The sequence below is a fragment of the Vidua chalybeata genome, chromosome 6 (genome assembly GCF_026979565.1).
Source record: "Vidua chalybeata isolate OUT-0048 chromosome 6, bVidCha1 merged haplotype, whole genome shotgun sequence".
NCBI lineage: Eukaryota > Metazoa > Chordata > Aves > Passeriformes > Viduidae > Vidua > Vidua chalybeata.
Genome location: NC_071535.1, coordinates 26687170 through 26715129, shown reverse-complemented (window position 1 = coordinate 26715129; position 27960 = coordinate 26687170). Strand labels below are relative to the sequence as shown.

The 27960-nt window shown below is 35.9% G+C and overlaps 1 protein-coding gene across 2 annotated transcripts in view; it reads left to right on the top strand.

Moving 5' to 3' along the window:
• The window catches only part of ARHGAP5 (Rho GTPase activating protein 5), a 45995-nt gene that overhangs the window by 8600 nt on the left and 9435 nt on the right, over window positions 1–27960 (top strand). For both annotated transcript variants that reach the window (XM_053945288.1, XM_053945289.1), the window contains exons 3-6: window positions 2111–6010; window positions 15503–15650; window positions 26508–26585; window positions 27530–27661. In XM_053945288.1, coding sequence (XP_053801263.1) covers window positions 2288–6010; window positions 15503–15650; window positions 26508–26585; window positions 27530–27661 — 4081 coding nt within the window. In that variant the 5' untranslated portion in view covers window positions 2111–2287. The remainder of the gene's footprint in view (window positions 1–2110; window positions 6011–15502; window positions 15651–26507; window positions 26586–27529; window positions 27662–27960) is intronic.

The following is a 27960-nucleotide window of genomic DNA, read 5'->3' as shown; positions in this document are numbered from 1 at the left end:
ATGTATGTAGTTTATATTTTATATTTTAGTTAGTTAATTGTTGCTAACAAGGACAAAGTATATAACACTAAAATTTCAGTATTGACGCTTATTGATAATTTCATTCTGATAAGGGCTATTTATAGTTTTGTTTAAATACATTTGTTTTGTTACTTTGTACTCTACAAATGTAAAAGCAAACATGTTAAGTACAATAGTATCTGCATTTTGTTTATAGTGCCATGTAATATTTGTCTTTTTACCAAGAAAATGAGAAGTATTTTTATCAAAATGTTTACAGAGGATAGAACAGTGTAGGTTGGAAGAGACTTCTGAATGTCATCTTGTCCACCCTCCCTGCTCAAGCAGGGTCACCTAGGGCAAGTTGCCAATATCTGTATTCTGGTGTCTTTTGAATACCTTTAGTGCAGGAGCTTTACAACTTCTCTGGGCAAACCAGGCCGGTGCTCAGTCACTCTCACAATAAAAAAAAAGTGTTTCCTGATGTTCATATGGCATCTTCTGTATTTTAGTCTGTGTCCATTGCCTCCTGTCCTGTTCCTGGGCACCACTGAAAAGAGTTCCTCCAAATATTTGTACACATTGATAAGATCTTCCCTGGGCCTTCTCTTTGCCAGGTTGAACAGACCTAGTTCTCCTAGCCTTTCCTTAAATCAGAGCTGCTGTGGTGCTTTAACCCCTTGCTGCATTCTTCAATAGTTCTGTATCTCTCCTGCGCTGTGGAACTGGACACAGTGCATCAGGTGTGGCCTTACCAGTGCTGCAAAGAGGGGAAGGTTAACCTGCCTTGACCTGCTGGCACTACTTTGTCTAATGCTGCCCAGGGTGCTCTTAGCCTTGTTTGCCACAGGTGCACACTACTGGGTGGTGTTCATGTCCACTGGGATCCCCAGGTCCCCCTCTGGACAGCTGCTCTTCAGGTGGCTGGCTCCAGCCTATACTGGTACACTGGTATTCCTCCCTGCAGGCAGGACTGTATCCTTTGCTCCTCCTGATTTTGTCATCAGCAAACTTGCTGAGGATACATTCTCCCCCATCATACAAGTTATTAATGAAGATACTGAACAGTATTGGACCCAGTACTGGTCTGCAGAGCACATGCTGATTACTGGCCCCTAAGTAGCTTTCATGCCACTTGTCACCATCTGCTGGGACTAGCCATTTGGGTATTCAATTTTTTTCTGTCTTCCTCATAATGTAATTGATTCAAAACCAGCAAATGCATTTCCATTTGCAGTATGCATGCAAGGAAAGTCTTCTGATTAATAACTGAGAGTTAGTGGCAATTGATATACTTGATGACAGCTTCAATAAAGCCACTGAAACCTTGTAGTAATTCTGTGAAACTGAATGTAAATACAGTAGTTTTTGTTTCCAGTTAATAAGTTTGTTTTTTTCTTAGAGACAGAGGAATGAAACAACATTGTAGTCTTAGAATCTATACATAAGTCTTAGTATTTGTATGATGCTTGTATTTTTCTGTAGAATTCATGTTTGAAACATTTCCTTAAAAGCACTTTGCTGTTAGTATACAAATCAAGTAGTCTGCTTCTGGAGATAGGTAGTAGCTGAGGCATGTGGCCAACTGCCTGCTTTTACAGCTACTAATTTTGAAATTTTCTTTACTGGAACCTAAGCTCAAACCTACAAATGCACACAAAAGTAATACTATTCTTGCAGATGAGCATGATAATCTGCTGAAAATTTGAGTGTGAATAGAAGTGCATGAATATTGGGTTGGGTTTAGAGTTTTTATGATGTATTTTTGCTTTTTAGTGTCCAGTATTTGTAAGCTAAGGAGGAGAATAATAATTTGGGGGTTTGGGTCTGGGTTTTCTTTTTTTAAGAAGTATGCTGCTCAGCTATCAAAACAGCTGACAAACTACTATTAAACAGTGCCTAAAATCTGTTTATTTTAAAATCTGTAGTATAAATAGCATTAGCATTACTGAATCATGGATTTATGATCTCACAGTATTTGTAGAATTTTCATATACACAGAAAATCAGGGTGATCAAGCACAAGTGCTTCTTAAAATCTCTTTTCCCTCATGAATATTACAAAGACATACCTGCAGTCTTGATTTTTTTTTTTTCTCTGTATTTTTTAGGAAGATGATGCTCCTTGTCCAGGTTATCTGAGGTTCTCTTAATTACAAGCTGAAGCAGGAACGACTGAAGGTGACTTCTGGAACCCTGGATATACAATTCAAATTTGTAGGAATCTTTTCCAGAATGAAAACCACATACAGTTACCTTGATAATTGCAAAAGGATGAGAGGAAAGTTATGATGGCAAAAAACAAAGAGCCACGCCCCCCATCTTATGCTGTTAGTGTTGTTGGACTGTCTGGAACTGAAAAGGATAAAGGTAATTGTGGAGTCGGAAAGTCATGTTTGTGCAATAGATTCGTTCGTTCAAAAGCAGATGAATATTATCCTGAGCATACCTCTGTGCTTAGCACAATTGACTTTGGAGGAAGAGTTGTTAACAATGATCACTTTTTGTACTGGGGTGACGTAACACAAAGTGGTGAGGATGGAATTGAGTGCAGAATTCATGTCATTGAGCAGACTGAGTTCATTGACGATCAGACTTTCTTGCCTCATCGGAGTACGAATTTACAACCGTACATAAAACGTGCAGCTGCCTCCAAACTGCAGTCCGCAGAAAAACTAATGTACATTTGCACAGATCAGCTAGGCTTGGAGCAAGACTTTGAGCAAAAACAAATGCCTGAAGGGAAATTAAACATAGATGGGTTTTTATTGTGCATTGATGTAAGCCAAGGATGCAATAGGAAGTTTGATGATCAACTTAAATTTGTGAATAATCTTTATATCCAGCTCTCAAAATCTAAAAAACCTATAATAATAGCGGCAACAAAATGTGATGAATGTGTGGATCATTATTTGCGAGAGGTTCAGGCCTTTGCTTCAAATAAGAAGAACCTTGTGGTCGTGGAAACATCAGCAAGATTCAATGTCAATGTTGAAACATGTTTTACTGCACTGGTACAAATGATGGATAAAACTCGTGGTAAACCTAAAATAATCCCCTATCTGGATGCCTATAAAACTCAAAGACAGTTAGTTGTTACGGCAACAGATAAGTTTGAAAAACTTGTCCAAACTGTGAGAGACTATCATGCAACTTGGAAAACTGTTAGTAACAAACTGAAAAACCACCCTGATTATGAAGAGTACATAAATTTGGAAGGAACAAAAAAGGCCAAAAATACATTTTCAAAACACATAGAGCAACTTAAACAGGAGCATATTAGAAAGAGAAAAGAAGAATACATTAATGCATTGCCAAGAGCTCTTAATACTCTTCTGTCAAATCTTGAGGAGATTGAACTTTTGAGCTGGTCAGAAGCCTTGAAGGTAATGGAGAAAAGGCCTGACTTCCAGTCCTGTTTTGTAGTGCTTGAAAAAACACCCTGGGATGAAACTGACCACATAGATAAAGTGAATGACAGAAGGATTCCATTTGACCTTCTCAATACCGTAGAGGCAGAAAAAGTTTATCAAAACCATGTGCAACATCTTATATCCGAAAAAAGGAGAGTCGAAATGAAAGAAAAATTCAAAAAAACTCTTGAGAAAATCCAATTAATTTCACCTGGACAGCCATGGGAAGAAGTTATATGTTTTGTGGTGGAGGACGAAGCATTCAAATACATCACTGATGCAGATAGTAAGGAAGTGTATGCTAGGCATCAGAGGGAGATTGTTGAAAAAGCCAAAGAGGAGTTTCAGGAAATGCTTTTTGAACATTCAGAGTTATTTTATGATCTGGATCTTAATGCAACACCAAGTACAGATAAAATGAGTGAAATTCATGCAGTTCTGAGTGGAGAACCTAGATACAAAGCTTTACAGAAACTTGCACCTGATAGAGAATCTCTTCTGCTCAAACATATAGGATTTGTTTATCACCCAACTAAAGAAACTTGTCTCAGTGGCCAAAACTGCATGGACATAAAAGTAGAAGAGTTGCTTGCCAACAGTCTTCTGCAACAAGACCACGGACGCTCAAATTTATACCATGATAGTGCCAACATTGATAAAATCAATCTTTTCATTTTGGGCAAAGATGGCCTTGCACAAGAATTGGCAAATGAAATTAGGACACAATCCACTGATGATGAATATGCATTAGATGGAAAAATATATGAACTAGATCTTAGGCCAGTTGATGCCAAATCCCCTTACTTGCTTACGCAGTTGTGGACCTCAGCCTTCAAACCACATGGTTGTTTCTGTGTGTTTAACTCTATTGAATCACTGACTTTTATTGGGGACTGCATTGCTAAAATAAGGGCTGAAGCATCTCAGATAAGGAGAGACAAGTATATGGCTAATCTTTCATTTACATTAATATTGGCTAACCAGAGGGACAGTGTTAGCAAGAATCTGCCTATTCTGAGACATCAGGGACAGCAATTGGCTAACAAGTTACAGTGTCCTTTTGTAGATGTGCCTGCTGGTACATACCCACGCAAGTTTAATGAGGCCCAAATAAAACAAGCTCTGAGGGGAGTACTGGAAGCAGTTAAACACAATTTTGATGTTGTAAGTCCAGTTCCCACCATCAAAGATCTGTCAGAAGCTGACTTAAGGATTGTCATGTGTGCCATGTGTGGCGATCCGTTCAGTGTGGATCTTATTCTTTCACCTTTCCTCGATTCTCATTCCTGTAGTGCTGCTCAGGCTGGCCAGAATAATTCTTTAATGCTTGATAAAATAATAGGTGAAAAGAGACGTCGAATACAGATAACTATATTATCATATCATTCTTCAATTGGTGTAAGGAAAGATGAACTTGTTCATGGGTATATACTGGTCTATTCTGCGAAGCGAAAGGCATCCATGGGAATGCTTCGGGCATTTCTTTCTGAAGTTCAGGATACGATTCCTGTCCAGCTGGTGGCTGTTACTGATAGCCAAGCAGACTTCTTTGAGAATGAAGCAATCAAGGAACTCATGACTGAAGGAGAACACATAGCAACAGAAATTACTGCTAAATTTACAGCTTTATATTCATTATCTCAGTATCATCGTCAAACTGAGGTTTTCACATTGTTCTTCAGTGATGTATTAGAGAAGAAAAACATGATTGAAAGTTCCTACATGTCAGACAGCACAAGGGAATCAACGCATACAAGTGAAGATGTTTTTCCAAGATCTCCGAGAGGAGGTTCCCTTGACTATAATTACCCAGATTCAGAGGATGATGCTGAAGGGCCACCACCTTACAGTCCAATTGGTGATGATGTAAGGTTACTTCCAGCACCTAGCGATCGTTCAAAGTACCGACTGGATTTGGAAGGAAATGAGTATCCTGTTCACAGTACACCAATCAATTGTCATGACCATGAACGCAACCATAAAGTGCCTCCTCCGATAAAACCGAAACCGCTTGTTCCAAGAACAAACGTGAAAAAACTGGATCCTAACCTCTTGAAAACAATTGAGGCAGGTATTGGCAAAAACCCCAGGAAACAGCCTTCTCGAGTGCCTGCAGCACCACCAGAAGATATAGACCCATCTGACAACTATGCTGAACCTATTGACACGATTTACAAACATAAAGGCTTTGCAGATGACATATATGCGGTTCCAGAGGATAGTCAGAATAGAATTATTAAAGTTCGAACCCCAGTTGTTATAAATACCCAAGGTGAAGAAGAAAATGGGTTTTCTGATAGAGTATCCAAAAGTCATGGGGAAAGAAGGCCTTCAAAATACAAGTACAGGTCTAAGACACTGTTCAGCAAAGCCAAGTCTTACTATAGGAGAACAAATTCGGATGCAAGTGATGATGAGGCTTTTACCACCTGTAAAGCTAAAAAAAAAGGAAGGCATCGTGGAAGTGAAGAAGACCCACTTCTTTCCCCTGTTGAAACATGGAAGGGTGGCATAGATAATCCTGCTATTACATCGGACCAAGAAGTGGATGAGAAAAAAACGAAAAAGAAACCCCACAAAGTAAAAGAAGATAAGAAGGTAAGTCAATTAATTTTAAATTTTATTTACAACTTCTGGTGCATTGTAAAATGGGAAGTGACAAGATATGCCAGTTGCACCCTCTTTTGAAACAGGTGCTTTAAAATTTTCAAACTATATTTGTTTGATTTTTTTGTCTTAAGTTCCTAGTAAGTTGTTTGAAACTAGCAAACCTTAGGGAATGATATGGTTTGTCTATATTATCAGCTATCAATAAATGTCAGTTATTTTCATCTCTGCTTACATGTAGAGGCTTCCTTCCATTTGAGTAAGGTGATGTGGTTTTTTTGAGGAAAAAGCTGCTTTGTGAGTTCTTCAGTAGAACCGGTTCTTTTCTATCAGTTGTTGCAATTTTTGCTATTGGAATGAGGTTTAGGCCTGGTGAATGAAAGGAGTGATTTCTTCTTAATTCTTAGTGTCTACCTGGAACTCTAGAACAAGTGCATAAAAAGAAAACTTTATATAGTAGTTCTACTGACTGCTGCATTTTCCTTGTGTGGGCAAACACGTAATCAACTTGAAAGTTGTACTACCTTTATAGTTCTCTATAAAAGCAGAATAAAGGGAACAAAACAGGGAAATGAAGGGAAAATAATAATGTTGCAGTTTACTTGAAAAATGTTTCATCTTCATGCCTGAGAATTACTTATTTTTTTTACTGGCTTTGTGGTGTGGGTTCTAGATGTACATTCTTTATAGTTTAGATTTTATTTTTAGGCCAGCAATCATTGTGTTAGGTATTTGATATCATTTGACATGAAATCAGGAGTGTTCCTGATCAGTTAGATATTTGCTTTCTTGTCTCAAAATAATCTGACCTTTTTAATATTATTTTTTGTAGGATTTTTAAAATGTCACTTTTTTAGCTTAAATCTGATGGTACTTGAATAGCAGAAATAAGTTTTGGTAAAGTAGAGCATAGTTAAATTTAACTAATAGATAAAATTCTTGCTGGTATGCAGCTGTGATTTGAATTACACATGACTTATTTAAAGGCCACTAAATTTTCTCAAGGCTTACTCATATGCATGGGTAATGATGTCTTGTGGGTATAAAATCATATGCTTAAAAATACTTCAAAGTTATTATTTTGGAGAAACTTAGATTTAAAAAAAACTATAATTTATGTACTTTTCATAGACTCATTGATAATATCCAGAGTTGAAAGGAGCCCATGAAGATCATTGAGTCCAGCTTCTGGACTCCTTTTGTTGAAATAATCTTTCTACATAGAAATCACACTGTAGTTGCCTAATCTTCCTACTGTCACAGCTGTGTTGAGTTGAGAGCAAGTTACTCTGAGTTGAATATATTTATGTGTTAAACTGAGTAGATTACTATAGTGGGGGTCTTCTCTTCCTGAAATTGTGTCAGGAAATCTCCCGATGGCTCTGACAAAGCCTCCACTTCTGATTTTGGCCTGTTGAGAAGAAGCCTGAGTTGGAAGTTTCAGGCTGTTTTAATTTTTGTAGTGGATAAGTTTCCTGAAGAGTAGAATTGTTTTAAGTTTTGGTTGGTTGGTGATTTGTTGGTTATGTGAGCTTTTCTGAGGGAGGGCGCTGTATTTTACTCACAAGTAGCAAAGCTGCTGCTATTAAATTAGTAAGAACTTTTAATAATAGTGGAAATTATTGTAATTGAGAAAATAAATTTAACTTGATGGCTCAAATGTTTGCAAGTTTTCAAAGTATCTTGAGTGCTCAGTGCTTTTGATAAGTAGTGGCTTCTCTGTGTGTTGACTTGAATGAAGTTAAGTAATAGTAGTTCCAGTTCAAGTGAGTCATTCTAGTTCATTATTTGTTTCTTTTGGTTTTTTTACAGTTAATTTTATTTCAGAAGAGATGCAGTTTTTTAAATTTTGGAACTTTTTCTGCATGTTTTCCTATGTTGTTTTGGATGAGCAGCTAGTGGTCTTTTATTACAGAAATGCAAAAATTATTCAAATTATATGGTCTTTGTTACTTGGTCCATGCGAGAGATGTTAGTGCACCACTATTTACAGACTGCTTGCTGGGTTTTTTTGAGAATTGTGACCCCTTGAATGTGAAAGAGGTAAATAGAACTTGTGTACTTTTTTCTGGCTATTTCTTAAAACTCTTACTGATACTTTTTCTGAATTGTTCAGCTCTATATAAAGGGAAAATAGGATACATGTGTAACTATTCTTGCTTCAATTACAGTGATTCTGAAATACAGAAATCTTATGAACAAAATGAATTTGTTTGGAGAAACTTTAATTTTAAAGTCTGAACTCCTAATTGTCTTTTTCCAAGACTGTTTTTTTTTTTAAAGCCCAAATAGGATGTAAGATTCTTGATACTCCTTGCATTTTTGTTGGTTTGAGATGTGGTGTGTCTGGGTGAGTTTCTTGTAAGGTGTTGCAGGAGAGAAATGACTGTGATAAAGGATGCTCATTCTGTCCTGATCCTTTCAGGTCCAGTGTCCCAGCTCAGGATAAAATCACATTAAAAAAAAAGGCTCTAGGGCAGATATAGCGAGGCAGAGAATGGATATTAAGTGATTGTAGGGTTCGGGTAAAAAAACTGAAGGGAAAAAGGCAAGAGTTGGGTGTGTAGGAAGAAGGAAGCAAGATTTGACAGACAGTAGAGTAGGCTTACATATGTGTTAAATTGGCTAATACATATGTATCAAACTTTAAAAATCTATTGTGGACACATGTTATTAAAGGCAGAAGTAAATACTCAGAATTGTGCTACTTGTTGCTATTTGGAAGTGTAAATGAAAATATTTTACTGTGGAAAGTATAGCAATGACACACCTGTGGCGAGCAGGTAGCATTACTTGCAAGGTCATGTAATGTTTCTTATTGCCAAAAGAAACAATTTAAAACTTAGACCAGTTAAGCAAGTGTGCTTTGGTGTGAATTATTTGCCCATTATTTTTGTCCATAACCCTGTGCTAGTGTTCTTAGATCTTGTTGCAGTATACTGGTAGTCAGAACTGGAAGAGCATCATCCTTAAGTTCTTCTTTCAATTATCACAGAAATAATTCCTCTGAAGACTTTTATGTCCTCATTCTTACTACTCTGAAAAACTCATCCAGAGCTTCTATTTCCTCTGTATTGGTGAAGAATCTTCCAATTCCTAGGTGCAATTCCTAGTTTTCACCCTTCCTTATTGTATCCTTTCTCCCGAAATGTTTCTTTTTCTGGCCAGTCACCTCCTAACTGGGGAAGAGAAAACGGCTACTTCTTGGCCTGAGTTCTAGAAGATTTAAAAAAAAAAAAATTGGAATTTTCCTCTGAACCTGTTTTTGAATGAGGATGACTGACACTGTGCATAGTATTGCAAGGAATGTCCTAACAGTGCATCATGTAATCTTAATGTTTGCTGATATCTACTAGAAATTAGTACCCAACACAATTGTGTGATTGCATCCAACCTTTGCTTAGCTGCAGTTGCTGTCACTTTAGGTACCTTTGGCCTGCTCTTGTCCTTGATAATTTCCAGGTAATGACTCCATAATGCACAGTACAGGTGGTTTATTGTACATTCACACACGTATAGTACCTGTACATTACAGCACATAAGTGTTATTAGTTGTACATTCCAGTGCAGGATTTTTCCATTACTCTACGACTTTGTCCTTTTTGTTTCTGAATATCATATTTTTTCTGTTCCTCCAGTTGTTGCTGTAGTTTCCTATATGCCATCACCAGGTGCCTTACAAAGTCTAGATTGGTAAAACCAACAGATGGTGGTTTTTTCTGTCTTTGTCTCTAGAAAAGAAAAAGTGGAAAAAGCTGAATCAGTATAATAAAATTTGTGATACACCCACCTTTATCCTATTTTATTTTATTAACACATGTCTAAATGTTCTGAGAAAATTTGTGATATGACCTTGCATGTGCTGTTAACAAGTGAACCTTTGAACTTTTTCTGGTGGGGATAAATATGAAGAGCAGTAATGAGGAGGAGAAGAAAGCAAGCAGACTGGCTTGAATCACAGGACTTTTTAGCCAGGTTCATGTGTAGTTGTGTGTACACTCTAAGCTTGAAATATTTCAAGTGCATGTTGTTCAGTATTTGAAGTGCATGTTGTGTGCTAATATTTGTTAAACTAGTGGCTTTTTTTTCTTCACTTACAGAACTTCTTCTGTAAAGTTTCTCCTCGGAAAAAAACACCTTTTCCTTTCTGCTGTTAAACAAAATAGCAAAAAAAAATGGATTTTGCAGTGTGAATTCTCCCCTATATTGGCATGCTTTCTATGTTTGATTATTTATTTCCTTCATGGTGTTCACAAACTTAAAAGGAGCTAAGCACACCCTAAAGTGTTAAAATGCAGCTTTGCCTCAGCTGTTTCTTTGCCAAGTTAGTCCTCTCCAGCTGAGATGTATGCTTATTCATCTCTGTGTCTTTATCAAAAACTGGAAGTGGGAATTACAATTAGATGCTTGTCTCAATTAGAATTTTTAATGGTCTAGTGTAGTTAAGGTCTAGTGTAAACATTATTGGTGTTGGTACACATGAAAAGCAGCAGGCTTGCCAGCTGTATCATAAATGATTTTTGTTTTCAGTTTAACTTAATGAGTTTGGAAATACAAAACAACAGAAACTGCAGAAAATTTCAGGTCAGGAAAGGGCATGAAGATTCCTAGAGGAAATCCTCTTCTTTCCTGCTGAAGGAAGGCTTCTAATATCTTAGATAGGATGAACTGCTTCAATAACCTTAAAAGAGGCAACTGATGCATTTTATGCATTAATATAAAGCCCAAACCACAGTAGTCCTTGGCTTTCCATTGTTTCACTGTGTAAACAAGCCCAATGTAAATATTTTTTAAAACTTCTTTGTCAATTAATATTGAAGAATTACTATTATTGTTATTATTATCATGAAACAATAGCACGTTATTTTTGACCCTTGTCATAATTCAGTAATTCCCTCTTCAGGAGGAAGCCTGCCTATGTGGAAACTGTAGCTATTCCATAAAGTGACAGTTAATAACCTTATTATTTGGTTTTACAATGGAATTGATGAGTATTAAAACTTTACCGACCTACTTTAGAGTTCTTTGTGAACACTTTGAGTTATGATCAGTGTCTGATTTAGGCTGTATTTTTTTCATCTCTTAGAGAGTATAATTGTTTAGGTTTTTATTCTCCACAACATATCAAGAACAGCAAATGAATTTTTGTAACTGGAAAGACAAAGCCTTACCTTGAATTTTTAAGTACTTCTGAAAACAAATCCTAACTAGAGAGATCTTGTAAACAGTATAGTAAATTAACTGTTTAGTGATAATTCTTTGGCATGCCATTGTTGAAATCTAAAAAAATTTCACTATTTAGGTTCTTTGGCCAATGGTCAATAGTTTGAGTGTTCAAGGTCTGATTTTTTTTTTTTTGTATGAATGGAGTTTCCATCTGTATTGCTAAATTAAATCTGAGAAACAGTGTTTTAAAACATTCTGCCTTGTAACCTTGTTTGTAGACAACACCCATTGCTTCCAAAGAAGTTTTTTGAATTACTTGTTTCCATTTTCCTTTATACCAAGATGATTGTAAGATGCTTTTTACTTTAAATTAATCTGAAGACTTTTCTCAATATTTTAGCAAGAAAAATCCACTAGCATCTTGATGAATTCTCACATATTTTACTCTGGCTTTTTAGAGCGCGAAGCAGTGCATTTGTCATCTATTTTTCTGTGCTTAAATTTGCTTTCTGCCATTATAATTTCAAAACTGTATAAAATTTTGTGTTAAAACTATTATGGAAATAGTGTGAGGAACCACAGAACCCATGTATGTTGATCTCAGTTTTAGTACGACTGTGGTAAACGTGAGCAATGGGAGATCAACTTAAATTTTTATTCATCTGTTCTTGCGTAAATTCAGTGGTTAATTTAGTAAAATACTGTCTACTTCAGACTGGAATGTGCAGTGACATTTTTTTTCTCCTGAGGAATACAGGAGATATCAGAATCTGTACTTTCAGGTTTTGTCTGTTCAAATTTAACATTCTTAATATGCATATTTAGAGCCATATGCCTTCTTAAGCCTTTAAACTGGAATTCTAAAATGGCAGAAGTCATGAAGGGAAGGAAGAATGATCTGCATTATTCATATATCATACAGTTTTTGGAGAGCTAGATATGAATTAGAGATTACAAATACTTTTTTGAAGCCTATAAAATGAATGCTGTTCACAGTGTGTGGTTTTATGAAGTATTTTACTAGTCCTGAAAATACTGACTTTGCCCTCCATGACCCTAGGCCCGACTTCAGATGAAGCAGGCAGAAAATTTCCTTTGCATCAAAAGTAGTAGTGAAGTCTTTTAGAGGTAGAGAAGTGGCTGAATTTCTTCTTCAATAAATAAATAATTAATGGTAGTTCTGATGGGGTGGGAATGAAAAAAAAAAGCCTGTCTTGAACAGAAGGCTTGCTAAAGTAAGCAGCCCATCTATAAAGGAGCTTGATAGGATTTTGGCAATTTTTAGTTTCTAGATTATTTTTAAAAGTTTGTATTTAAGTGCATTATACTCTCAAGACTCTCATCTGGCTGAAGTCTTAGCCTAGTTTCTCTCTAGATGATAAGTGCTGCTTAGCTGGTTCCCTAGTACTTGTAGTCAAGAGGGTTAAGCTTGAGTATTTACATCTGAATTTTTAAATGTTCTTTGTAATAGTATTTCTGGTTTTGAAATCAAGATTTGCATTGCCAGGCTAGAGTATATGTTTTTGTGTTTACCTTGTCTTATGTTAAGAGGACTTCAGCTAATCTTTTGCAACATGTATTTTGGTGATTGTAGTACTGCAAAATAAAGCAATATTGCAAGTAAATGCAATGCAAGGCAAGTTTGGAATGAGTTAAAATGCTTTCCTGCCAAAATATATAAGAATCAGTTGGAGGTTTGGCTTTAACCTCTTTTACGCTATGAAGAGTGTTTTCTTTGGCAAGAAGTAAGTGATGAAACCCATGCTGAAAGCTCAACATAAGTGCAGCAATCAATTATACAAAGCCCCACAGATCTCTAGGAAAACTAAGGATTTCAACTTTATAGTCTTGGGCTTGTATTTTAATTGCTAACATAAAAACAGTGGTATGGGAACAATGAGCTTTTTGCTAGGCTTAAGTAACAAAACTTTTGTGCTGGTTCTTGTCTTCCTTAACTTGGTGCCTATTAGTCCATTTTTTATGACGATGTAGGAGAAGCATACAAAATTGATTTTGGCTGTTCCTAGGTTGGTACTTGATGCATGTAGTATGACGTGACTGCTGCATTGTGGGGCGTAGGTGTATTGGGGAGAATGATTGAACTAAAAATACCCGGGGCAAAATCATAATCTCTCTGCCAAAATCTAGGAATTTTAAAATGGTGCTGTTTAACTAAATGAATAATTTAATGTTTAACAGTTTCTGTTTATTGTTTCATTAGAGATCTTTTAAAAGTTAATTTTACACAGAAAAAATTATGATAGTCGTTGTCTTGACTAGCAAATCTAAAAGTTCCATTTTATGTCTGAAGGATCAGAAAAAATGCTGTTTTCTCAGAGTGGGGAACAGGGATTAAAGAAAAGCTTTCACGGAGTCTTACTTTATTAGAAATAAGACCCATATTTTTTTTCCCGAAATCAGTTGGTCTTTTGGCAAAATCAGGTCTTTTGCACAGAACACTTTTTTATTCAGAACAAGTTCTCCACTTAAGAAATCGAGACTTCAGGAAAGTATGAAAGTCTAAAATCAGGAAATAGCATGTTGTTTTTTATTAAAGCCTCAAAATTTTATTTTTAATTTACAGAAGTATTTTTTGTAAAGATCATGTAGATAGTGTTTGTGGGAGATTTGATTTATGCTGTCAGTGGAGAGTTTATGCACTCATACCCTACAAGAAAGGAAAATAATGAGAGAGGTATTTAAATAAACATTGTACAGGAGAGATACAAAATTCGTAATGATACATAATGAGAAATAGCTGATAAACTTACTGTTGTAACTGCCTTGTGAAATTGTAGTTTAATGTTTATGGAATAGTCTTGCAATAGTCATCTCTTCTACTCCGCCTTTAGACCAGCTTGCAAAGGATTGGGGGTTGGGGTTTTCTCTTTCCCTTTTCTCTTTATTCTTTCATTCTTTATGCTTCATTAAGTTCTTTAGAAAAAAAAATCTCACTTTCCAAATTGGGGATTAAACTGTTTTCAGGTAAAGAGTTCATCTAAGGAACCTTTCTGCATTTCTGTGTGCATAATAACAAATCTGTTATGGCAGTCCCTTGCAACCTGTCTTCTAAAAGCAGAACAATTATTAGAGCATTCTTTACCCTAATTTTGTAGCTGTGTCTGATAGTTCATACTATTTCCAGGTATTCTACACAGATAATTTTTGTAATTTTCATAAAATTTCTGTAGAGTCCTTGTTTATTACTTCTTTTACCCGACTGCTTTCCAAGAGCACAGATCCTTTTTCTGTCTTATTGATCTTAAATATACAGTCTTGAGTATATCTTGCTTCATTTATTCTGCGATGGTGGAGATGTGCCCTGAATATCTTGGGAAAAAAATATTTTAATTCTTCTTCCTTTCTTTACTGGCTTAATACATGTATCTAAAATTATCTTTCATTTAACATTTGGCAAAGATGTTTTCACTGAGTTTTATACATTGTTTAGCTTCAGCTCGGCCCTTTCAGCTGTTGCTCATCTGAACTGGATGCTGCCTAAGTAAATACTTTAGATGTAATTTATATTTTCATCAGTATTCAGAGATGAATTATGGTATCTGATACAATAAAATTCTTCTAATCATCCAAGGCTGATTTATCAGTTCCACTGATAAAAGTTGTTCTCAGTGGAAAAAAAAATAAAACCAGAAAAATTCCATATCAAACTCACCATCTTAGATTTGGTTGTATGCAAACCTCGTTTTCGCTAATATCCTGTGCCTGTAACAAAGCATTCATGCTTAGTATGAGTGCCTGCAACTTTAACTTCAAGACTTGATTGCTTGTTAGTCATTCTCCATCATCATGCTTCTTGTATAGTTGCAAAATAAAGATTATTTAGTATCTTTAAGTATATGCAGAAGACACCAATTTTGTTTTGGTGATACGAAACCAGAGTTTTATCCTGACAATTTCTAAGGAGGTGTGGTTCAGATATAGTTGGTGTGAGCAGTGCTGAAAGACTCTAAACAAGTCACAGCACTCTAAACAAGTGGTGTCTTTATTTTTGTTCCTGTGGTCTTTCAGTTACTGATATATTGGTTAATCCTGTTCCTAATGTAATACAACAAGGATCAAAACTTACAGAAGTTTTTTATCTATATCTATAGAAGCTTTTTATCTAATGTATAATTACTTTATAGTCAAGTACTTTGTTATTTTAAAAGTACATTTAATTTTTATTCATTGGGTTTGCTTTAGAGGAATTTTAATGTCTGATAGATGTATCATATGGTTGTGTTTACTGAATGATTAAAATATGAGTTGGTTAAAATGTTGCTTGAATATTACTTAAATAACTCTGTTTTGTTGTAGCCGAAAAAGAAAACTAAGACATTCAATCCTCCAATCCGTAGAAACTGGGAAAGTAATTACTTTGGGATGCCCCTACAGGATTTGGTTACACCTGAGAAACCAATACCTCTGTTTGTTGAAAAATGTGTGCAATTCATTGAAGATACAGGTAAGATAGGAGGACTGTTAGAGGAAAGACTTTCCCATTTTGCATAATGAATAATACCTCTCATTTTCTGTTTTAAAGTACTTTTAGAATTTTATCCTAGAAATAAATAATTGTGGGCTAGGTGCATTTAAAAAGTAGAAAGTGTTTTCTAAATTTTATGCTTAATATGTGATGATGGTTTTTTGACTTTATTTATACAAATACTTAATTACCTTTTGACAATTGTCTGAGGTTTAACATGTTCCCTTTAATTAAAAAAAATGACATTACTTTCTAGTGCCAAATGACTTTTAACCCAATGGCAGTCCAGTCTTACATGTCTCACTGTTGCTGCTGTGTTCTATTTCATGTATTTAAAAGCTCTGAAATCCACCTTTTCCAGTTATAGAAAACAGGTGCTTGAAATGGCTTCTGACTTGGTATGATTAGTCTGCTTGCTTTCTTGATTTTTGAAGGTAAAGCTAATTTTGCATTTTAACTTGTTGCAGAGACAGAAACACTTATTTTCTAAATACTGTGTAATTCTCTATGAAAAATGTTAATCTACTGAAGATGTAATATCCCAGTTTAATGTAAAATATTAACATATATATGTGTTTACACTAAAGTGAAATTTCACAGTATGGTTTTCTCTTTCTCCTTTCTCCCTGGCTTTCTGGTTGTGTGTTTGTCCCTGCTTTCAGCCTATTTTCTGTGTGACCATGAGGCAAGTAGGATGATTTTGCTGGTCAGACAGAAGACTACAGTTAGGAGTGGGGATTTGTTGGAGGTTTGGGAGTGATCTGTGGTTGGGTTTTGTTTGGGGTTTTTGGGGGATTTTTTTTTTTTTTGTTTTAAAGATTGTGAGCCCAAGTTTTCAGCTAGTGTGTGGATCCTGCTTGATCTGAAGTTTTATAAATGCTGTATTGCTGTATTTGAAGTGAGAGTGTGACTGAACTGAAGCATGTGCAGGACCGTCTTTCGATGTGTGTCTGCAAAGGGAATATTGTTTAGTGCAAAGTATAACAGCATCTTTTTTCTGAATTTACTTAGCTCTCTAATACAATTTTGGCTGTTAAATGAGAGTAGCAGTTTTAGCAAGAATAAAACTAAAGGGTTTTCTTTCTTATAGTAAAATTCAGTTTTGCTGCCATCTGTAAGAATAGTGTTTCCAAAATAACTACCACAGGTGGTAAGCCTCATAGCTGTTTTTGAAGACTTACATGTTGCATTATTGCAATGAAGAAATTAGGTGAAACCTCAGGCACTGATCTTTTGGAGTCAGAGATACTAGTACAGATCTGTCTTTAACCTTTACTTTCTATGGATTAAAGGTAAGAGCTGTATTCTCTGCCCTCTTGCTTTTGCTTCGTCCACCTCACCCAGTTAAAAATGGGAAAGGAGGAAGAAGGGCAAGGAGTAATAGAGTGGTGTAGGCAGTTTAATAAATATATGTTGTGTTTGCTGTTTTCTGTAGCAAAAAAAAAAAACCCAACCCAAAACAAACCAGCATCATTTATAGGTGAGTCACTGTCACTGGTGTTCTTTAAAAGTAGCTACATACAGCTACTATGCATAGCTATATAAAACAGATGTTGACTGGTATTGAAGACCAGTTTCAAGAGTTTGTAGAATCTAGCAATAACTTAATTTGAGCAAGTTCCACTTTTTAAGAATAATTTCAAACAACAAATTTATAAGTCCAGTTCTGGAAGTTTTATTTGCTTAAAAGTATTGTTATCTTTGTGGTGAACTTTCAAGAAAAGTGTTTCTCCCAAAGGATTTTCACTAGCTTGTGGGGTGAGAGAGAGAACTATAATAGTGTGGGAACATTGCTTGTTGTCTTTTTTTCCTCGTAATCGTCAAACTATGCAGCCAGCCAAAAGGTTTTGCATTTCTGTTGTCTTCTCATGACATCTCTTGGGAAAATAAGATGTTGGGTGAAGCTGCTATGTCTTCAAAATGTCGGGTCACCTCAAAAGGGGTGACTCAGAAGGCACAACTTTTCTGTTAGGTAACTATATGTTAGTTCATCCTGGAATGCTACTGTACACCTGGAGAATTTTAATTCTGGCCATGAATGTAAGCTGGACAAACATTGTGCCATCTGTATGGTTCGTGACTGTGAAGACACCAATTGTCTTCCTAGTTTTGTTAAGCACTTAGAACAAAACCTCTGCTTTTGATCTGTATTACAGTTTTCTTTCTGCTACTCTGGATTCTATCTAAGTAGCTTTGGTGTTGTTTTCAGCTTCCATACTTGGCTGTGGGAGTTTTTTTTCTGGTGTGTATTATATTTATGTTGAATTAATATGCTGTAGGTATTTGAGTTTCAAGCAGGGTTCTGATAGAATGTATTTGTTGCCTTAGAGAAAAGAATGTTCACTTGCATTACTTTCAAATCCTGTACTGAGATAGACTCACATCATTGACTTTGGGACTGAGAAATTTTCACAAACACAGTTTTGGAGATTATCAGTCTGCACAAGGCAAGTCAGGACCGCTTGGCTCCAGGCTGGAGTTCAGAATGGTACCATTCCTGTATGATAAAGCTGCTTGGCCCTGGGGAGTCATTCAGTACTCATCTGTCTCATAACAAGTCAGTCTGCTGTCAGTTTGAACTGCATTGAATACCAGTGTTTATTATCATTGTCTTCTTAATCAAGAAGTGCAATCTTTTCCAACTCAGCTAATCTGTATATTTCTCTTACAGAGCATATAATTGTTTAGTGTTCCCTCTTCAGTGTTCAGCTCCCTTCTATGTAATTTGGATTGTGGCTGAATTTGTGATTAATCTCGATTTGAAGGACTAATCTTAATTTTTAATGTTTTATTTTTCTGTCTCATGAAATTATATAAGGCAATGCTTTGTACCATCTCATCTAAATTTTGACTGAGGCTAGAAAGTACACAATGTGAAAAACAGTTTTCTCTATTTCAAATGCCTAGATGAAAATAGTACCTTAAAGTGTCTTTGAAGTTTCTTGCTCCACCATAAACCTTAAAGAATTGAGCACATGCAGAAAATACCATTAGATTTTTGTTTTGCCATAATGTTCTCGAATATCCTCACAAAAAAAAAAAAAGAAAAAAAAAAAAAGTGTGTATCAGTAGAAGAGGGACAGTTTGGAAAAACTAAAGTAAATTCAGGAGCTTAAATTTCTAGCCTTTTATAAATCAGCAGATTTTTTTCTTCTGTAGAAGCCATATTGTTCCTGTCAAGGTAAAGGGTGATCTGCTAAAGATAAGTGATCCTAGTCTGTGCCTATAGGTGAAGGTTATTGTCTCTGTGTTCCTCTTCAGTATTTTTCAGCAAAAAGCTTTATTCTAAACTGGTTTAGCTTTATGGAGCCAACCACTTAGTTCTTGAAACAGAGCTTGAATCCCCTTGTAATTTTTTTTATAGTATTGGAAGCAGAAACTGGGGGTCAATTAACTCAGGTTAATTGACCTGAGTAGATCTTAAGCTGGGAAGCTGTAAATGTGTTGGAACCTCCATTTCACAGCTGCCTGCACTGTCACTGGTACTGAGAGTATGAAGCATCAATAGCACATAATACTTGGTTTTGTTGGAATCTATTGATTAAGAACAAATCACAATACCATGTAAGAACATCTTAAATTCTATACTACTGTCACTTCTGGATAAGAAAGGAGGAAACATTTGCTAAATATTGTAAACAAGCTTTGCTTCTGTGTTTCTACATTGTCCATGATTATAGGAAAGCCTTTTTTCCATCCAAGCCTTTGATTTTTGAATTCATTGTAATTATAGCAGGATGAGTAATATTTTGGTTGGTTGTCAGAGCTCTTTCTTGGTTCACTGAACAAGATGATCAAAAGATTTTTTTTCCTTTCAGGTAAGTAACTTGCCAATGGTGAATTACCAAGTTTTCCACTAAACATCTTGGTATAAATATATAATATTTTCAAAAAATCTGATTTTTGGTAAAGGTATTGTGGTCCTATCTGTAACCTTTTACAGACTATATGAGTACTTTCCTGTCACTAGTGACATGTATAGTATTTGTGTGCTTTTACCTCTGTCACATCCTTTGCAAATCAGTTTGTAACTTGCCCATGAGGGCAGCTATTTCAGTTGACTGTCAGTGGTAGCTAGTTTTGTTTATGGGCTTCCAAAAGAGTATTTTGCTGATACAGTTGTTCTGGTCTGTTTTTTGCTTTCTCCTGATGGACTGAAGAGAACTTAATTTTGTTGCATCATTTGTAATGAACTTCTAAAGTGTATTGGTTTTTTTGCAAACTAGGTTTATGAAAATGTATTTAGCAGGGAAACTAGAGTTTTGTTTTTTAAGAAAATTGTAGGGGTTGTTTTTGTATACTAGTAATGATGCTATGCTAAGATATGCTAAAAAAAAGATTACCTGCTATTTTTAAATAAAAAAATTCAATGTAGACCTTTACCTTTTTAGTACAACTAATTTTTTTGAAATTCAGGGAGCAGAATTGAGATACTTTTTGAAGTATGCTGTATGAATTGCTTGAGTTCTGTGTTTCTGTAAGAGTTATCATAGTTACCATGGAGAGAATAAGGTAGATATTCAGTACTCTGACAGAGAGGAACAGATTTCTGAAGGTTAATTTAATGTCTTCAACAAAATATTGATATGGTTTGAATTTTGTATTGCAGTATAATGGAAGAATATTTATTGAATGTCCAACTGTAAGTGTGAAAAGTGTACATATTTATACCAACTTTGTAGCTTGAGTGTTTTGTTGGTAATGTTTTTATGCTGTTACACACACCTCAGATTTAGTGATGAACTGTTCCATGGTAGTAGTGTAGTAGTGTGTAGTAGTCAGCACCTATTGTTGTTGATTTTTAAGTTTTCCCAAACTTAAAATAATTCAGGCAAGATGACTTGTGCTGATACTATTAGCATATCAGGGTTTTTTTAATATTTTAGTAATTTTTTGCATTTTGGGTTTACTTTTTGTATTCCTTCACGCATTGGTGAAAAGTTTGGTATAGATTACATTTCATTCTGTTTTACCAAGGAAGGAGACATCAAATTAACATTACAAATACTAGCAGTTTTGCTGTTGAGTACATATAGTTCTTGATGATATTAAACTTTAATATCAGTATTTTAATGGCTTTTTTCCCTCTGAGCTTTCAAATGTTTAAATTTTTTTTTAGAATATTGCTATCCATGTTCTTCATTGACCAAATTATAAATTTTAGATCCCGTACTTCATAGAAAACTGATAACATTAATAGAGTGTTAATTGTACATTAAATAATTTAGCAAAGAGAAGCTTATTATAATAATTTGTGTTTTAATAGTTTAGTTTCTCAGTTTGTGAGACAAGGAATAGAATAAAGACCGAGGAAGGAATTTGACAGAGCTAAATGTCGCTATCTCTCATGATTCCTATGGAGAGCTGTAAGAGAAATTAAAAATTTTGTACTTGGTATATGTACAATAATTACTGATTTTGATATTGAGACCATTTTTGTAATGCTGGGAAATTTACAGTTTTGGAGGTAATTCAAGTAAAAGAATATTGCCTTCTTTGGATTTCCTTCAAACCTAGCTTACACCATGATCTTTTATGCTAAATCTGCTGTGAGGCTAGATGTTTACTCTGACAGTAGAGATAAGGCAAAGAGAATGAGGTTTGGTAGAAATTGGCAAAGAAAATGAGTAAGCAGTGATAAAAAAGTCAGGTACGTCACTGAAATATATTCCTAGTGGCTTGAAAATCCAGAAATTCAAGATTGATTACCTCCCCTTTTATTTGAGGGGCTTGGAAGAGCTGGAGGGTTTTAGAAACCTGTTGTGTTGGACAAAGAAAACAGAACCAGACACCTCCTTGGCCTGGTGTATGAGTTCCTGTCACTTTTCATTTTGGGCACTTGTCAGATGCCTCTGAATCAGTAGAGTTCACTGTTCTGAAAAGCTGTATCAGCAAAAATGGTAAAAGTCCTGCTGTGTAGTATTACAGCTGATAAGTTAAGAGTCAAATACATGCCAAAACAAGTGCAAGGCAGGGAGCAGGAGCAAGGGAAGGACAGAAGCAGTGATTGGTGAGGTCGAGAGTGAGACCATTGTTTTCAGTCACATTGTTCAGTTAAGTTGACTCAACTGCCCATGAAGCTTTATGTTTACCAAAAAACACACACAGGCAGTGACTCTGTTACTCGTGATTCTGATTTGAATAGCTCTACAACACATTTTGTACTCTCATCTAGTTAGTGAGTGATTCCAGAGTGGCTGATGTGGTTAATGTATTTAAGACCAGGGCTTCTGCTGAAGGGAACAGAGACAAGCTGGAGGAATGGGATAGTAGGAACCAGAAGGAATTCAGCGAGGACAAATGCCAGGCCATTCAGCTAGAATTGCAAGGACTAATCCACTGCAGTAGTACATGCTGAGCACTTAACTGGGTCCATATCAGTGCTAATGAAAAGGATCTTGTGGTCCCGGTGGAGAATAGGCTTATCATGCCTTCTGTATTGGATTTTCCCAGTAGAAGGAGCAGGCACTATGGCAGCAGAAGTGGTTACTGATTTTTGCTCTACACTCATTAGACATCATCTGAAATACTGCAAGAAAGATGTTGACAAACTTGAGTCCAGCAAAAGAGGGTCAGGGCCTGGAGTTCTAATATGTGGGTTTATTCAGCTTGGAGAGAAAGACGCTGAGGAGGTACCCTGAAGAGGCTTCCCATACCTATGAGGAGATTACTGATAAGGTGCAGCCAGGCTAAAGTACTGAAGTACAATGCCATTAACATAGGAGGCTCTGATTAGAAAGAAAGGGAATACTTTTGCTCTGAAGGTTATTAAAACACTGGCTCAGGTTATCCAGAGAGATTGTGGGGTCAATTGGAGATATTAAAAGGAAGTTTAGATGAGCATCCAAATCTGATTTCAGTGTTGACTGTTACTTGAGCAGAAGGTTGCACTAGATGATCTCCTGAGAATTCCTTCTGTGATCACTTCAAAATTGGCATAGAATAGGTTTCAGTAGTTAGGAGACTGTACACCAGTCTGTGTTTATAACTTTGGAATTAATCAACAGAGAGGAAACAAACTCAAGAGGGTAAAACAGGCATCATCATTTCTCCTAATGGAAGACTGACTACCAGACAGGGCAGGAGCACATGCATTAATATAGTAATGCGAGAGAATCACTGAAAACTGTAAACAAATATGTTTTGAAATACTCACAAAACACATGTTGTGCATTTGAGTTGTATTGCTAATTAGGTATCTCTGCAAAGGAAACATCATGGGAATTATATAGAGAATTCCTAAACAATGCAGGTAGGACCAAGGTGCCAGGGCATGTACGATAGTTACGCTGGTCCCTTTATTCCCTCAGCATTCTCCAGACCCGAAGTGACCAAACAGCTATGTGCCTGGAAAACTACAATGCTTGAGTTATCACCCATTTTTAATGAAGCAAAGAATGTACCTGCCTTCTCCTAGGCATGTTCATAGTGTCATATTAATTGTAGTCTTGTATTCTTTTTTAGAAATGGGCAGGCCATAAAATACTGGCTTGAATAACACTTCATAAAATGATTGAGACCTTGTTTAATAATCAGTTAGTGTAAATTACAGAAAGGTTAATTCAGCTTTGGAGAGCTTCCTTTTGTAAGGGTCTTCCTAAAAGTACTGCTTATTTCCTTACACTGCTTATTGTCTGTTGAACATTTCAATATGCTATAAATTATTTTAATACAAGATGCAGTAAAACACTTATTTTTTGGTCTGGTTTTCAGTGTGTGAATTGAATGTCATGGGATTTTAGATGTTAGTGTTGATAAGGACACATTAAATATGTTTTATGTAAGTAAAATTAGTGTGAGATTCTTACTTAGTTTGGCTTCTTTGCTCAGTAATTATATACATTCTAGGTGTACATAGAAATAACTGGTTTGGATCAGTAAATTGGCAGTTCCTTTAGTCTTGTGTTGTAGCATAGAAGTTGAAAAGAGGTACACCAGATCAATCCATGGAATAAAATTAGACAAATACACAGATCACCAAATTTAAAAGGTAAGTGTGGGAATGATAGTCTTCAGCTACTGTAGTGGAGAATGAGTCCTGAAAAGTTAGAGGAAGGAATTGTACTGGGAGATGGACTTGCTGTGACTGTGGCACGTATTCAGAAACGCAGACAGAACATGATAGCGGAGCCTGGCTGTGGGTGTTGTTAGCAGACACTCTATGACTTTTTAGCAGTCTAAATGTTAGTATAGCTGTTGTCACTTGGGAAGAGGCTTTGAAATCATCATAGACAGCTCTCTGAAAACTTAAACTCTTGCTAGCAAGCAAGCAAAAAAAAAAAAGAAGAGTGTAAGTGTTCTGGAGGAAGAAAAATCTTGCTATTACATCATGCTATGCTATACACACAGTTTTGATACTGGTTGCAATTTGTTCAGCCTTTCTCAGAATTGGAAAGCATTGGAAAATAATATTTTTTATATTATGTGCTCTTGCTGCACATGCAGTTTCCTTTGTGCAGAAGGACATTGAATAATAATTGGATAAAACAAAGACTATCCTGGAGCTGTAGGGTCTCCAACAGAGAATTCTTTCATACTAGACAAAGAGAATCTTGATCATAGCTTGTTCTTATCTACCAGTGGTTTTTGTATTTATTTACAGCTTCTGGAAGAGGAATGTAAAGTGTTTCTGGCTGTGATCACATGTAACACATTTGGGACATTTTTTTGAAGGCAGGTTTGAAACTCCTTTCAAGATGTAGAAGTCACTGAATCACAGTTTTTGTTCTGTGCCACCAAATTCAACCTTTTAGTGGTGTTCAAGGATATCAGTGAACAAGGCTCAGGTTTATTGAAAGGACTGTTCAGGTGTATATTTACAAGAAGAAAACTTTTAGCTCTGGAATTGGAAAGGTAAATGATGGACATGAAAGTGTATTGAAGAAATGCTTATTAAATAAGCCCATATGCAGCCAGTGAAGAGACATGTTGAGTTGTTGAGACATGAAGAAGGAAATAATGAGTTAGAAGAGTCATGTGAAATTGTTAAAAATATCCCATCTGTATGAACCAGTCAAGTGATTTTTGTACTTCGAACATTGTCATCGGATTCTTAATGGGTAATGTTTCTTGGTAACTTAAAAGACATATTCAGTGGATTGTAGTATGACAGAACAGTTAAGTATTGATCTGAAGATCTAAAATGCATTCAATTATTGGCCTATGATGACAAAAGACCAAGAGATTTCATAAAGCTCTGAAACCTGTGAATTTTTAATAAACCCACCTAGTGTTATGGAGATCTAGTATATAGATAATTTTGCACCCATAAAGGTAACTTGAAGAATTAAGGAACCATAAATTGTTTATATTGCTTAATGGGTTCTAAATTAAAAAAGAAAACTGTCTTGGGTAATGGTGTGATTATCAGGATGGACTCTTTCATTCAGTGAGTACCTGTGGGCAAAAAAAGATAGCAATGTGGTAGGAAGCATAATCACTGGAGTGGAGTGTCTGAGTGTGTGTATGCGCATAATTAAGGTCTACTGTTCAATGTTTACCTTGAAAGGCTGGTGGAATTACGATGACAATGTAGAATGTGGTAAAACAAAGTAATAATGAGAAGCTTGGGGAACCTTTGCTTCCTAGCACCTTTCTCCTTCCACCCACCCCCCCTCCCCACCTTAAAGAAAGACTTGTAAGAATTATGTGATAATTTACCTTAGATAAGAAGTGAGGAGAAATGGTTTCGAAGTTTATAAAATATAAATGGTAAAAGGGGAAGCATGTTGGAAGATTAAGCTCTTGTCATATACAGGAGTGTGTTACAGCATTGTTCTGGTTTGAAAGTAAAACCAGTGAGAGACTCCAAGTCAGAATACAATTTATTGGGAAAAGGGAGAAGAAACAAAATACATGCAATAATACAAAAAGAAGACTACTGACAAAGTCAGAATACAACCTGACACCCCTTTGTCCAGCATGTTGGTAGCAGTCCAAATTGGAGTGGCTACAGTCCTCTTGGAGTGGCAGATGTGGTTCTGTCGGAGCAGTGGTCCTGTAGAAAAGGTGTAGTCGTCCAGTGGAAACCCCAGCTGTGTCCTCTTGGAAACATGGGGGAAGGCTGCCTCTCTGCCCAAAAATCCCAGAATATATCCCGGTGGGAATGCTTAGCTCCTCCTCCCTGGGTGGAGCATTTCACAATGGGCTGATGTCATGTGGTGGGTCCTTGATCACCTGTTAAACAGAAGTGGCTCCTGGAGGAGTTATCTCTGAGTCATGTGGCAAGACATTGATGGGCCCATTAACAGGAGATAAGGAAAACTGCCCAGAAGACAACTGCTACACAGATGGTAATAGAAGACATCCTGCTTCTCAATCTCTGACATTATGCACTCCTTATTCTATTTCCATCTGCATCATGATGAAACCTTACACCCAGTTCTCACTTAAGACTAGGTTTCCCTGTGGTACACAATGGGTTTCCCCATCCTTCTGCATTACCCACCAAGTGTAACCGGGTCCTTGAGCAAAAACAACCCCATGGATAGGTTTGTCTTTGCATGGGGTGGGATTAATCCAAACAGTCTTTCCTAAAATACCCTTCATATGTACCACAGGGACTTTATCTCCGTCCACTGTGTGCAAGGGTTCAGACTGGGCAGGACCAGTTCGATTGATGGACTCTTGGGTGTTGACCATCCAGGTGGCTTTCGCCAAGTTCAATTCCCAATTGCTATATTGCTGTAATGGTTAATGTGTTAATGTGTAACTTTTTAAGCATTTAAGAAATGTATTCCTACTTTTAATTTCTGAATTAGTAGTTATAATTAGTTCTGCTTTGCTTTATAGTATGTAAACTTGCTTTTTAATATTTATTTTTCCTCCTCTTCTAAGGATTATGTACCGAAGGCCTGTACCGTGTTAGTGGGAATAAAACAGACCAAGACAACATTCAAAAACAGTTTGATCAAGGTAATCAGAGATTTTATTATTTAAAGCTAAAACAGAACATGAATTCTCCCTGGATTTATCACAGTGCAATATAAAAGGATTGCACTTTCAAACCAACTTCCGTAGCGCTAGGTCCTTAATGGTCTGGTGGGTTGTATTGGTAAAGTCCAGGTTATTACCAGTGACGCTCCAAGGATGGGAAGGGAATCTTGTTGCAGCTGACTTAAATGCTGTTAAAATGTTATCTATGTGGTATTAGAAGTTTTGAAAGAGTTTAAGTGCAGTCTTAGCTGCTCCTTGTGTTAACAGTAGGCATTAAGGCATTCACTTCTGCTTCTTATGCCCCACAAATAGTAATTCTTTAGTGAAAGCTCTCTTGAATAATATGCATTAACAGTTAAGTCTGGATAATTTCTAACACAGCCTTTGTCATTGTAGAATATAATGAAATGTGATTGGAAGTTTAGGCTGTTCACTTTATGTTTATATTTTAAAATGTAAATATTTATTAAAAATTCTTGAATGTTAATAATGAAGTTGAGTCTGTGAAAAATAATAAAACATCTCCTAGATGGTAAAGAAAATAAATGTTCTATTTCTTTATGCTTTGCTTTGCTGTTTAGCAGCATTTTGGGAAATAGAATTTATAACTCATTACTGAGGAAAATTGATTAATCAATTAATGACAAATACAAAATTGTTCAAGTCTTCCTGGAGAATTAGACAACTTTGGTTTTCTGATCTTCTGCTGTTCTGTAATACTGTCAGATTTTCTTATTTGATTTTTTTTGTAGGTTGGTGTGATAGCAGCTTGTCAATAGGTTCACCTTTTCCTTATTTAATAATCATTTAGCAAAGTTTTAGTTTTCAATGTTTTGAATAAATTCTTGTCTTCATAAAGTATTATAAGGAATGATAACAGTAGGTTTTACTTACACTGCTTTTTTAAAAATTTTGTTTTGCAGATCATAATATCAGTCTAGAATCAATGGGAGTAACAGTGAATGCTGTGGCTGGGGCTCTGAAAGCTTTTTTTGCAGATCTGCCAGATCCATTAGTTCCTTACTCTTTGCATCAAGAGTTGTTAGAAACATCGAGTAAGTAATTAACAACCTTTTCTTGATTTAATTGTGTTATTTCCATTGCCCTTATTGCAATTTTTACTTCATTGTAAGTTGAAAGGACTGTCTGCACTGAATATTTTTTAAAATTCCTTAGACACACGTATTTTTTAATATATTTTAAAATTAGAAGAACTATATATCATGGGATGAATGTAATACACTTATTTTTCAAAATAAGTGTTATTTCTCCTTTCCCTAGAAAATTTAATTGGGAGATATCTACTTTTTTCCATTTCATGTTAAGTGATAAAAATGATGAAAGCTCTTGGAGC